We start from the raw sequence: 12276 nt of genomic DNA on the forward strand, positions 1-12276 counted from the left end.
AGCTGATAGAAAATCAGAATAATATGGAGAATGGAGCCAGGAGCAGCAGCTCAGGAGGCTCTTACAAGACTACAACCACTCTTTTAGCACCCAAGAGGTCTGCATCAGTCAACATTAATGAAACCACCAGGGAGAAGCCAATAGGAGGAGGGAGTGGGGAGAACTTAAAGAAGCTCACTGAGACAGAATTACAGGAGAAGAGGGCAAAAGGGCTTTATTTCAGATGTGACGAGAGGTATACGCTGGGGCACAGGTGTAAGGACCGAACTCTTCAAGTTTTTACTGTTTGTGATGAAGAAGGAATGGAGGGTGTCGTCTTTGCACCTTGCGGACTAGGTTGATCTTCGGGAGGGGAGTATTGTTAGACCGGTCCAGTGGACCGGTCCAGTCGGTCTGTGCGGGACAGGCCCAATGCGAACTGGGCGGAGAAATCTCCACCGGGTGGGATGCCGAGCGAGCCGCACACCATGTAGGAGCTTTTTAGGAAGCTTTTTTGAGAGTTTTGAGAGGGAAATTTGAATGTAGGGTCTGTTTAGGGATTTCCTTTTGATTTGTATGCATTAAATAGTTTGTTTTCCTAGGGTTTGGGCATCTTGAATTTGGCTGAAATTTGAGATCTCTTAGATTTAGGTTTTCTTTGGGCTCTAGCGGCGCCTAGAGATGTGGGAGAGATCGATCCTCCTCTCGAATTGAGGATCAAGTGTATCTTGCTATTTTCCGCATTCCTTTCATCAAATCATACAAGTTATCTACTGTTTTTGTGCGGAATTTTGTGAAGATTTTTGTTGTTTTCCAATGATTGATAGGAAATACTTGAAAACTACAAGTGTTTCCTATCATATAACCAGCCATAAAAAAGGGGAACTTTTTAGAGACTTAGAATCGTATATCAGGTACTGAAAAAAATTTAGGAATCTACTTTATAGCTCTTTTTAATTTATAGATCGTTCCATGGTGTCAAGTTTACTTTTATATGTAAACTACCTTAGTCACCTACAATTGTGGCATGCAGGTCATTGCACAAGCTTCACTACTTCATCATGAGCAGACATCACAATGCACTACTCCCGTTCAAAATTGAGGTAGAAACAGCGTATATAAGGCTACACATGAAATAAAAAACTGTCCAATTCATTGTTTAAGTGAAAATCTAAATTATGCAAGAAACCATAATGATGATATATGTATTTTTTATCCCATCATATTCAATAGATTTACCCTTTACTTCAAATGTCCTTCAGCGCAAATCTAATAAACTTGCAATACATGTACATAGAATGCATAGTTCAACACAAGTGTAGCGCAAAGTGAAATATACAATAAACGATCTATATTTACTGCATTTACTTCATATTTACAAACATCCAGTAATTAGAGCATTTGACATTAAATTAACCATATACAAGGTCACCAATCCCTAGCTGCTCCAGTTTATTAAATTTTAACCAATCAGGAAATAAACTGTAAACTATACAATGATAATTCAACTTACCAGAAGTGATCATCGACAGCAACAGATGAAGCAGGAGGCTCGTCTTCTTCCTCCAATTCCAAATCTGGCTCACCTGAATCAAATTCTGGGGATTCAACAGCGGCAAGGTTCTTCAAATCAACAATAGAGAGCTCATCAAGCTGTCGCACCACAAGGTCTGCAGCTCCAAGCTCATACAATGGATGTTTGCTAGCTACTGCAACACACTTCATCCTTGCGTCATGAGCAGCCTCCACTGAGGAGTTTGAATTCCCAACCACAATGCACCTCTCCGGTATAAAATTAAGGAGCTGTGCAACATACACAAACATCTCAGGATCTGGCTTTCCTCTATGCACATCCTCTGCCGCGACAATTACGTCTAATGAATTTTGCAACCCAACAGCCTCCATTGCTTTCTCAAGGACTCTTCGGGGTCGTGTTGATGCCACTGCAATAGGGATTCTATGTTTCATAAGAGTACTCACAAACTCTTGTGACCCAGATCGTATCTGATAGAATCCACCCTGAAGATTTTGTTGTATCTCCTCCTTGCGAGCGGCTAACCGACAGAGCTGAGAAGGGTCTCGAGACCAGCAAAGGACCTCTGAAAGAGCTTGTTCATTCTTCATTCCTTCAATTCTTTTTAACACAAAGGCAGGGGGAGGAGATTTTCCTTCCTCTTGAGCTAGAACTAACCAAGCCCGCTTCTCCAATTCAGGGTCATCTTCCACAATAACACCTTCCCACTCAAAGATTACACCTAACCAGCCACACCCCATTCTTTCTTGCCGAAGCAATGGATTGTGCAAGGATGAGTTATCAGCCTTGTTTGGTGGCGGCCATAGCCAGCTAGGGTTCAGGACAGTATCACCAGGGTACTTCAAGCCACGGGACAACTGATCTTCTACCGGCCTTACTTCCTTAGTCAACTCCATTGCAAGAGATTTGATTGTGAATGAAGGGAAAAAAGCACATCTTTGGTTTGTGATAATGATCAAATTTTTTGAGCAGATCAACCTACGACCCTTGAGCTCAGTCGTAAGCCATGGGCACACCTCCATTCGCCTTTTGCAGGAGGAAGCCCTTTTGTAGAGCGGGCGGCATCCAATAAGTGATGTAGAAGCACCAATCGAATCAATCACCATGGCAGACTAAATTTCACAGAGGTAACACAAATCTAACCAGAAAATTTCCCCTCTAAAAAAACCCTTTATTTTGGTAATCTTCTTCAATTTTTGCAGAAAGTAACAGATATATTCGATCTTAAAACCCCCTGAAGGATTCAAGTACCTTTACTTCCCGGGCAGAAACCCTAAAAAACCAAAATATGAAACCTATTATTCGGAAAAAAAAAAGAATGAACAAAACAAACTCGACCCACAACAAAAGCCGAACACAGACAGATCTGAAACTGAATCGAACACAAAAATCACAGTAACGGGCTGCTTGGCAACAGGATTTAAGCAGTATTTATACTAAATTCAGATCTCAAGGAGGGATAAATCCTCCGTTTCCCTCTTTTTGCCGTAAATCCTGGATTTACTAAATCCTGGAGTTCGGTGGATTTACGGGATTTGGCTGAAGAAGCGCGCGAAAGGGAGAAAGATAGTTACCTTCACAGCGAGCGAGCTCCCGTCGCTACTTCCGATCCAACAGCAAGAACGGCGAACTGAAAGGATCGTCGTCAAAGAAGGCGAAGAAGGCTTTTAGTTTAGCAACTCGTTCGAAACGCTACCTCACGTCGAACAGCAACGAAGAAATCAGAAATGGAGAAATGACTGAGGCTATCGAAAGAGAAGAAGCAAATGGTTGACTGTAATTAGTTAGTAATTATTTTTAAATAATAATAGAAATATAATTAGTTAAGTTATTAATATTTATAATAATAATTAGATAATAAATGTAGTTAATATTCTTAAGTTACATTATTACTTAAGTTAAATAATTAATATTCAAAATAATAATTTTATTATTAGTTAAGTTATTTAATAATAAAACTAAAATTTTAATTTTATTATTTATAATTATAATTTATTGATAATAATTTAAATTAAAATACATAAGTAATCTATTAAAACTAATATTACATTACCAAATAATTTTATAGGATTTAACAGGAATTAATACTTATTTTGTCAAATAATTTTCCGGATTTAATTTTAGTAGGATTTATTAAATTAGGATTTACAGAATTTATTAAATCATCTACTTATTGCCAAACAGCCCTTAAATGAGAGAAAAAAAAACAATTTGCCAAATAAGATTATAGAATCCGAATTAGAACAAAAATAAACAAAAACAAAACCTAAGATTTACAAATTGGGGAAAAACTGAGGATAAGAAAAACCTGGAAGGGATTGGGAGTTGGCTGCAACAAACGAATCGGACGGCGCAGAAAGAAACAGAGACAGAGAGAAGAAATAGTTTGGCTTTGGCTCATCTAATCATTTCCGTATACGCCTCCGGATAGTTCGGTCGGCTTTGCTGTGCTACGGTTCTATGGCTTCAGGCGACGCCACGTGTACCCTGTGGACTATCAGAGCAAAGCATACAATCTCACCGTTGATTTCGGGAATTCCATGTGGTCCAATTTAATAGAATAAGAAAAAAACTTTACAGCTCCCCACTGTTTCTCTGTTACGACTATCATCTGTTGGAGTAATTATTAGGTCCTTTTATTGGATGTAGAGGAAGGTTCGGTTTTAGGCAAAAATAGGTCAAAAAGTGCAAATACCGAGTTTTTCAAAAAACTCGGTATTTTTTCAAAAAACTCGGTATTTGCACTTTTTTAGGCAAAACCGAACCTTCCTCTAGGTCCTTGCACCGGACCAAATAAAAATCCCATCTGTTCACACTATACACAACTCCCCTTGGCCTATTGGTTGAGAGCTTATGCTTTCAACTAAAAGGTTCAAGGTTCGAGTCCATGTGTATGCGTTGTGTGTGTGAGTTTGCCTTAAATGTATACATAAAATAATTTTAGACTATTTAGTAACCGTAAAATATATGATATTTTGTTAATCTCAACTGATCAAAAAATTTGCCAACTGAACTAAGGTTTCATTGGGATGATTTTTTTTATTGGTTCTTAAAATAATTTTTTAATGCAAAAATCTTAATTTTTTTATTAAAAAATCACTTTAAAAAACAGCAAAAAGCTATCCAAAATGAGCCTAAGAGTTAGTTTGAATCGGCTACAATTTTATATAAAAATAAGTATTATATTATTATGAAGACAGTATTTTATTTTTAAACTCTTGTAAAAAAAATTTTATAATATAATTTGTTTTAAGTAATGAAAAAATAATATCTAAATAAAAAAATTTATCATTATAACCTGAAAAATAAAATAATAATAAAAATTCCAAAATAATCTTAAAAAGTATAGCAGCATGCCAGCATACATAACGTGTTGGAATAAATACTGACCTTTTCTTATTTTGAATTGAGCACGTTAAGCTTATTCTTCCTTTATGTGTAAAGAGGGCAACGTTGATTACGTGCTTATTCCTTTTCCCTTATATCTGCAGGTTGCCTAAAAACGTACGTAATTTGATAACATAACGAATATAAACTAAATTCAATATATTTTTGATTTGACAGGTAAATTTTGCTGCTTGTAAACTGATACAGGAAAAAGTTTCTTATTTTTTTGTTATTTTAGACGTCTAATAAATCAAACCAAACGGTCACTAAGAGATTTGGAAACCAATGGCTTTGAAGTACGCCCATAAGAGGTCACAGGTCAGCAATAGAGAGATACTAATGAAGATAATCCACTTGCGAAGGATTGCAAAAAGTTGGCGATTTCATATTTGATTTTTCGTCTTTATTTTAACAGAACATAAACTCAGGTACAAAGCCTGTTTACACTTACTGACTGCACTGATCAATCATGTCATCACAGAATTGAACACTCCCTTCAGCTTCTGTGCAACTTGCAACATTGTGAAAGAGTAGAAAGGATATATTGCTTTTCAAAGTTCATATATAATTTCGCATGTATCAAATTGAGAAAAATTAAACAAGGATTCGTTTGGGACGGCTTTCTTATTGCTTCTCAAAGCAACTTTTTAGTAAAAAAATTTTCTTTTTTTTACTAAAAATTTGTTTTAAGAAGTAGCAAAAAAATTGTCTCAAACAAAACCTAAAAGGGAAGAGACTGCAAGCAGTATTGCAGAACTTGGTGTTGGTTCTGAATAATAGACAAGTCTCTTTGAACGAAATAGAAAAAGAAAGCCACCAAGAAGAGAGAAAAACAATTTAATCATACGCTGATGTACAAATATGCTTACAGCAGTATCGAGATACACATTCAACAATTCCTTCACAATGGAAACAGCTTTATTGGTTTGAATATCTACCAACGGCATCTCTGTAGCCACCACATATATACACATAATGTGCTTGAAAGGTTTTAAACATTACCAAAAATCATTTCACTATTCAATGAATGCAACTATGTAAATCCCTCAAACCGATGGATTCAGTCCTTGGACAAGTGAGGAATCAATTGATAAAAAAAAAAAAGAGTTCACCAGAATCCTCACACATTTTTTTAAAAAAATTGAAGTGAGGGGGACCATTTTCCGTAAAAATAATGAAAACCTCAAAATGTGGAAGACTAACTTGAAGTACAAGGAGTTTCTATAAAGCCATACTGTTAGTTTACTCTGGCTTCAGCGCCCAGAACTCCCATTCTTTTTAGCTTCTAAGGAAGATCCATCTTTGAGTGCTTCTCGAGCTTCATTCTCCATTCCAAGTGCAAAAAGGGCAGCGGATTGTAGATACAATGCAGTTGGCCATGTTGGACATATAAGTAAGGCCTGCATTGCATCATTAAGTGCCTCCTGGGGGTTGTCAATCATCAGGTAGGACAGACTGCGACGAGCGAATACAGTCGGAGAAACCATGGTTCCAACATCAATGAACTGCATAAATGATAATTTATCTATAAAAACCATACAATAGGTTCATCTTCATCTAAGCATCATGAAAGAAATGACAAAGGAGCTGTTTGGTAGGTGGATTTAAGAAAGATTTACCATAAATCCTGCTAAATAAATTTAAATAATAATAATAATAAATCCTATGCATTTCTAAGTCCCATTTACCTTTTTCTCAACCTAAATACCAGATTTAATAAATCCTACAGTTCAACATATTTAAGGGGTTTAGTGTGAGAACCGGTTGGACTAGTTCAATTGAACCAGTCCCTTAAGCTAAAGCACGGGTGACCCAGAGAACCAGTGGGTGAGTGAGCGTGTAGTCGAACGGCCGAGCGAATTGCATGAACGTAATCGAAAATAGGTGACTCCTCATGAGGGAGAAATCCTTTTCGCTCGGTCCAGTTTCACAAAATGAAAGAAATCGAATAGGGAGCAGTGACTGTGAGGAAGAAAAGAAATTGGAAGAGAGAAAATTTAAGGACATTGTTGAGTATTAATCGATAGATATGCGCTTGGCAAGAGGAAGAAGTAAGAAGAAGAAGGAAGAAGAATTGCGAGTTCCTATTCCGTGGAGGGGGAAAGAGTAATAGATTTTTTTTGTTCAAATTTGAAGGATGAAAATTATATTGTTGTATGTATCTGCTGCTGCAAAATTTCTCTACAGGTATAAGTGTAGTCGGTGAATGTTTTGACTTGACAAAGAGGAATAATAATTGAGGTAATTAACATAATTTAAGAAATATTTAATTTCAGATTTTGTTAGGGGATTAAAAGTAGATAAGGTAATAGAAATTGTGGTGTGATAATTTAGAAACATCCGATGTTGTTTTAATGAAATTCAATTGGTTTAAAGTCGCCCTTGGCTATGTTTCAAGTAGTCTATATTATCTTAAGCGATGTAAGAAATAATTGATGTTGGTTTGATGATATTTGAATCATCCAAGTTAAATCTTAATATTAAATAAAATATAATTGATTTTATTTTCGAACAATAATGTATTTAAATGGCTGAACTAAGGTAAAGTACTGAAATCAACAAGTGATCACAAGGGGAGATTAGGTAAGATTACATACATATTCATAGAATTTTTTTTTTTTCAATTAATTAGAGTTTAGTTTTAAGATAACCGTTTAAATTTATGTAATTGTGTATGTGACCTAAGTATTGCATTAAAGAGGATATTTAGAAATTGTAAAAGTTTGGAAAGGATTTCAGCAAAAAAACAACGAAGTGAGTGATTATGTTTATTATATAGTAATTTCATTCTTTTGTTGATTCATTTTAATTATTAAATATGGTATCATGCCTATGTATTTATTAAAGTTTGAGTGTCTATTATGCGTCAAAATGATGAAAATTAAGCAATTAAAGTTTACAAAATGATATTAATATATGCATATATAGATTAATATATAAAATCAAAGAAAAATGAAACAAATAAAATGAATCATAACATGTAAATGAAAGTGTAAAAATAAGAAAAATGTATAAGCATGCAAATGGAGGAATTCACCCTCTTATGGTAATGACTGGGGACTTAATTTACTCGTGCACATTAAATAAAACAGTAAAAAGTAATGAAAATGAATAAGGTAGTACCTTTCTTGATACCAAAAAAAAAAAAATTGATGGTGCTTTTGTAATAAATGAAATATTAATGTAAGGAAATAAAACTTTAATATACATTTATATTAAATATTCATATGTATATTAAATAAAAATTATGACAAAAGAACATGATTACTTATATGTATGTTTAATTATTATATTATAAGTTGCAATTATCTGCTAAGTTTATTATGAAAAACTCTCTTCAGTAAATTGAAATGTCTGATAAAACTCTTGTGGATTAAATGACTGAAAGAGAAGAGTTCGTGTACATAAGATGTTCAAATAAAAATATGTTAGAGTTAATTTGTTATATGTTCAAATTGGAAATTATTTTTTTAGTGGCTCTTATGTTGTTGGATATCAATATGTTTAGAAGTTAATGTTATTGAAAGGATTGTAATAACCGTCCGACTGTCTGTTCCCGTCTTATTAATTCGAGCCTCCAGGCCGGATCGTAACATTTAGACAAATAGAAAGAATATTGTTTGATAATTGATTAAAAACATATAAGTTAATTAACAATATTTATGATTTAATTTGATTTAATAGAAATTATTATGCTTAGTTAGATTTACAAATAATTAATTAATTAGTAATTAAAGTATTAAGCTATGATAATTATAATTTCATTAGGGTAATTAGAATTGATAAAAATTAATCAATATTTGTTGACCTGTATACTAAATCCAAGGGAAACAACAAAAAAAGAGAGAAGTTCAAAATCATACATTGCCCATCGGATCCTCAATTCCAGCTGAAATCATGCAGAAATCTCGCTTCGTACCTCGTATTCGTCGAAGAAATCCGCGAATCCCGCTGAAATCGGCGCTGCGAGCGGAGGCCGGGGCCGAATTTTCGGAGCCCACAATATTAATGATTAATATTACTAAATTAAAAAAATATTAACTTACTTAAATTAGTATTTTTTATTTAAATTGACTAATCAGATATTATTATTTATTAATCAATGATTAAATAAAGTATTATCTTATGCTAATTATGATTTAATTAATCTAATTAATATTAATATAGGCTAGACTAATATAATAAAAAATCACAAACATAAAAATCCTTGAAACCCGAAATAAATTACAAAATAGTTTACTTGGATTTAATAAGATTTAGCACCTATTCTACCAAATAGTTTTCAGGATTTAATCCACATAGGATTTACTAAGTCGGATTTACAGATTTACCAAATCATACTTGAGTGAAATTCAACTTGCAACGAAACTCCACGTAAGTTCAACCAAAACTTTTTAATACTAAATATTGAATTCATTCAGAGTAATGTTTGACCAGAGATTTGAGGCAGGGAATACTTCTACAATGTCATCTTCGCATGGTTTCCCAACCTGACGACCATTTTTGGTGCCTTGATTGTGTTGAATCCTATACTTTGAATAACAAAGGAACTCTATATTTGTATGGCGATGCCTAAGAAACATGTCATGATAGATTGGAGAGTCTTCAGATGGACTCATAGAGAGCTTTAAATTGTAAAAGAGAAGATTATTTGATAGAAATTACTTGTTAGGAATAAGGGGAAATGTAAAAGTCAAACATACATAATATCAAGAAACCCACTTGAAAGAAGAGATCAGTGGTTGATACATGGAAAGAATTTAAGCCTTTTATCGTTAATGTACTTCCTAAGGTAAAAATGAACCATAGAATTATTACTCAATTCAAAGTCTGTACGTCTCTTCTAGTTTACATGTTGAAAGTCTCAGGTTATAATTTATTTCACCATGCCCATTAAAGATTTATAATAATATAGACAAATCACAAACTGAGGGGCTCGTTGTAATGGGGGGAGATAATTACAGGATCTTATTAACTGACTAATGATGCCTAAGTATAGATGATGATTAAAATAGGAAGAAAATAAATGAGCAAAATAAGTATACTTAAGAGTGAATCAAATTAGATTAATCCCAAATTATACACTCAGACAATATAATGATTTCCTAGTATTAATTCATAATAAGCATCATATGCTAATACACATGATTTTAAATGTCAATAGCACGAATTTTTTTTCGCAAATATGAATATAATCTTCTTTAAACAGGTTTACTAGCAGTTGGCATCATGGCTTCAAGTTTTAGGCCCCTAGGGAGTTGAATGAGTGTTCAGCACCCATATTGGTCACAATTTTAGAAAATGCAATTAGATACTACTTCAGGGTATCCGTTTTCCAAATCCAGCTACAAAGATCATTAAGAACAAAAAATGTGGAAGATGCATATACCAAAGCAGTAAAATAAACTTGAAAATTAGATGAAATAAAAAAGCAACCTGAGTATAGCACTCAATTGCAGTATTCAGATCTTTATGCCGGAATGCAGCATCACCCTTTTTCTTTGATGTCAAAGTCTCTTGCATTTGATTGGTCCACATTTGAAAGGAAAGCTGGAAGTAGATTAGATAAGTACTAAGAAAATACAGACTGCTGATAGTTATATTAATATTCAACACTTGTATTATATCAATTCCAAACAAAGCAATAAAGAAGGGAAGCCATTTTGAATATTAGTCATGACGAGATCAAAATTATTGAGGTGAGCATTATGAATTCAAGAAGAAAATTTAGTATTGTAGATATAAACTACTACAAATAATATAGAAAATATATATTGCGACTGCATCTTACATTATTACAGTTTTAACATCGCTGCTGTCCAAAGCAACACTTAGGTCCCCCGTAGCTTTGAAAATATCTTGATCCAACATGTTCTAGAAAAATTCTGAACGTTCGTTTTGAACATTTGCCATCATCTACATTATTGGTATCGCCAAGTAGTTATTAGAATTCCCTTATTTATCCAATAATTTTCTTAGTTCAATATTTTTTCTAAACTAATTTTTTCTAAACTAACTTTAAAATTGCCAATAACCTGTCTATAAAGGGCATTTCAAAAGGTGTGCGACGAGAATTGCTTGAATACAAAGGCGAAACTGTTGCAAATTGTGCTGAACTCACAGGTAGGATTTGTTAGGATAATCTGTTGTCCAATTAACATAAAGGACCGCATATTTTTGCGAAAAGTGAGAAAACAAAGTGTTCCCTGAATCAAATTAGGGACCCGAGTTTAACATTATGAAAAATCTGGGACTCAACTGTAAATTACCCTTCTACAAAAATCTGTAAATGTTGTTTTAGAATCTAAACAAACTAGTATTTGGCAAAATTTAATAAGTGCATATCAAATAAAACAAGAAAAATTCGATGTCCCTATTTGTATAATTGGTAATGACAATGCTCGGGAGTTCACTTCTTTCCTGTCCGATGCAGGATATCCTTGAAGATAAACCAAAAAAGAGACACAGAAGATGTACAAGATTAAAAGATTAAAAAAAAAAGATAAGAAATGTTCACACATGCACGAGGAGATGAGTTATCCTGAAATTCTCTCAAGTCTCATACTTGATCCACGATAAGAATTTTATTCTTGTCTGATAAATTCCTATGTTTATTGTGAGAAAAGCTAAACTAAAGATAAAACAGAGACAAGCGCAGTGGTAACAGAAACAGAGATAGTAAAAGCTGCGGAAAGGTAATGCTTCATTTCTGTGTAAAGATGAGTCTGTGAAATTCATTTGTACTGTATATAGCTATGTATATATAGGTGAAATGGTGCAGCTGATGTAAACATGTAAGGCTAAGATTAGTATTGGCTGTTAGCATCTCACGGTGAGCTGGTGAGCTGTGGAACTGAGTTGGAGGCGAACGTTCGATGTCAGATGCCGTTGGTGAGTGATTGCTTGTTGTTAGGCCCCCGCAAACTAATGAATCAACATGTCATTATTAAACTGTTAGTTTGGAGCGAAGAAGCTGAAATCTTGGAGTGGGTAATGGTTTGGTGAGGATGTCAGATGTCTAATCGGTGGATGTTACTGGTGTGACAGGCAATTTGTTTTGCCTGTAGGCGATCCCAAATGAAGTGGTAGTCCACGGCAATGTGCTTTGTGTGAGCGTGGAAGACGGGATTATTAACTAGAGCTATTGTAGAGGTGTTATCGTAGTAGATGATCGTCTATTTTAGAGGAATGCGAAAATCTGTGAGAAGCCGTCAGAACCAGATGATTTCTGCTGCTATAGCTCTGTATTCAGCCTCTGTTGAAGACCGGGCGACAGTTGGTTGCTTCTTAATTTTCCATGAGATGAGATTGTCCCCAAGAAATGTACAGTAACTTGTTGTTGATCTGCGAGAAATTGGATCTGAGGCCCAATCTGC

At 34.3% G+C, this 12276-nt stretch overlaps 2 protein-coding genes across 2 annotated transcripts in view; both read right to left on the bottom strand.

Moving 5' to 3' along the window:
• Positions 1-1233: 1233 nt before the first annotated feature.
• Positions 1234-3274, bottom strand: LOC110099993 (5-amino-6-(5-phospho-D-ribitylamino)uracil phosphatase, chloroplastic). Its single transcript, XM_020827347.2, has 2 exons — positions 3088-3274; positions 1234-2786 (listed from the first exon to the last, which is right to left on the bottom strand). Exon 2 carries the CDS (start codon positions 2617-2619, stop codon positions 1489-1491), a length of 1131 nt encoding a protein of 376 aa, XP_020683006.1. The 5' UTR covers positions 2620-2786; positions 3088-3274; the 3' UTR covers positions 1234-1488.
• A 2447-nt stretch (positions 3275-5721) lies between these two features.
• LOC110099975 (probable serine/threonine-protein kinase BSK3) overlaps positions 5722-12276 on the bottom strand; it is a 37557-nt gene continuing 31002 nt past the window's right edge. The window contains exons 10-11 of the mRNA XM_020827321.2: positions 10337-10450; positions 5722-6405 (exon numbers count right to left, since the gene is read on the bottom strand). Coding sequence (XP_020682980.1) covers positions 6154-6405; positions 10337-10450 — 366 coding nt within the window. The 3' untranslated portion in view covers positions 5722-6153. The remainder of the gene's footprint in view (positions 6406-10336; positions 10451-12276) is intronic.

The sequence above is a fragment of the Dendrobium catenatum genome, unplaced genomic scaffold (genome assembly GCF_001605985.2).
Source record: "Dendrobium catenatum unplaced genomic scaffold, ASM160598v2 fragScaff_scaffold_1595, whole genome shotgun sequence".
Classification (NCBI taxonomy): Eukaryota; Viridiplantae; Streptophyta; class Magnoliopsida; order Asparagales; family Orchidaceae; genus Dendrobium; species Dendrobium catenatum.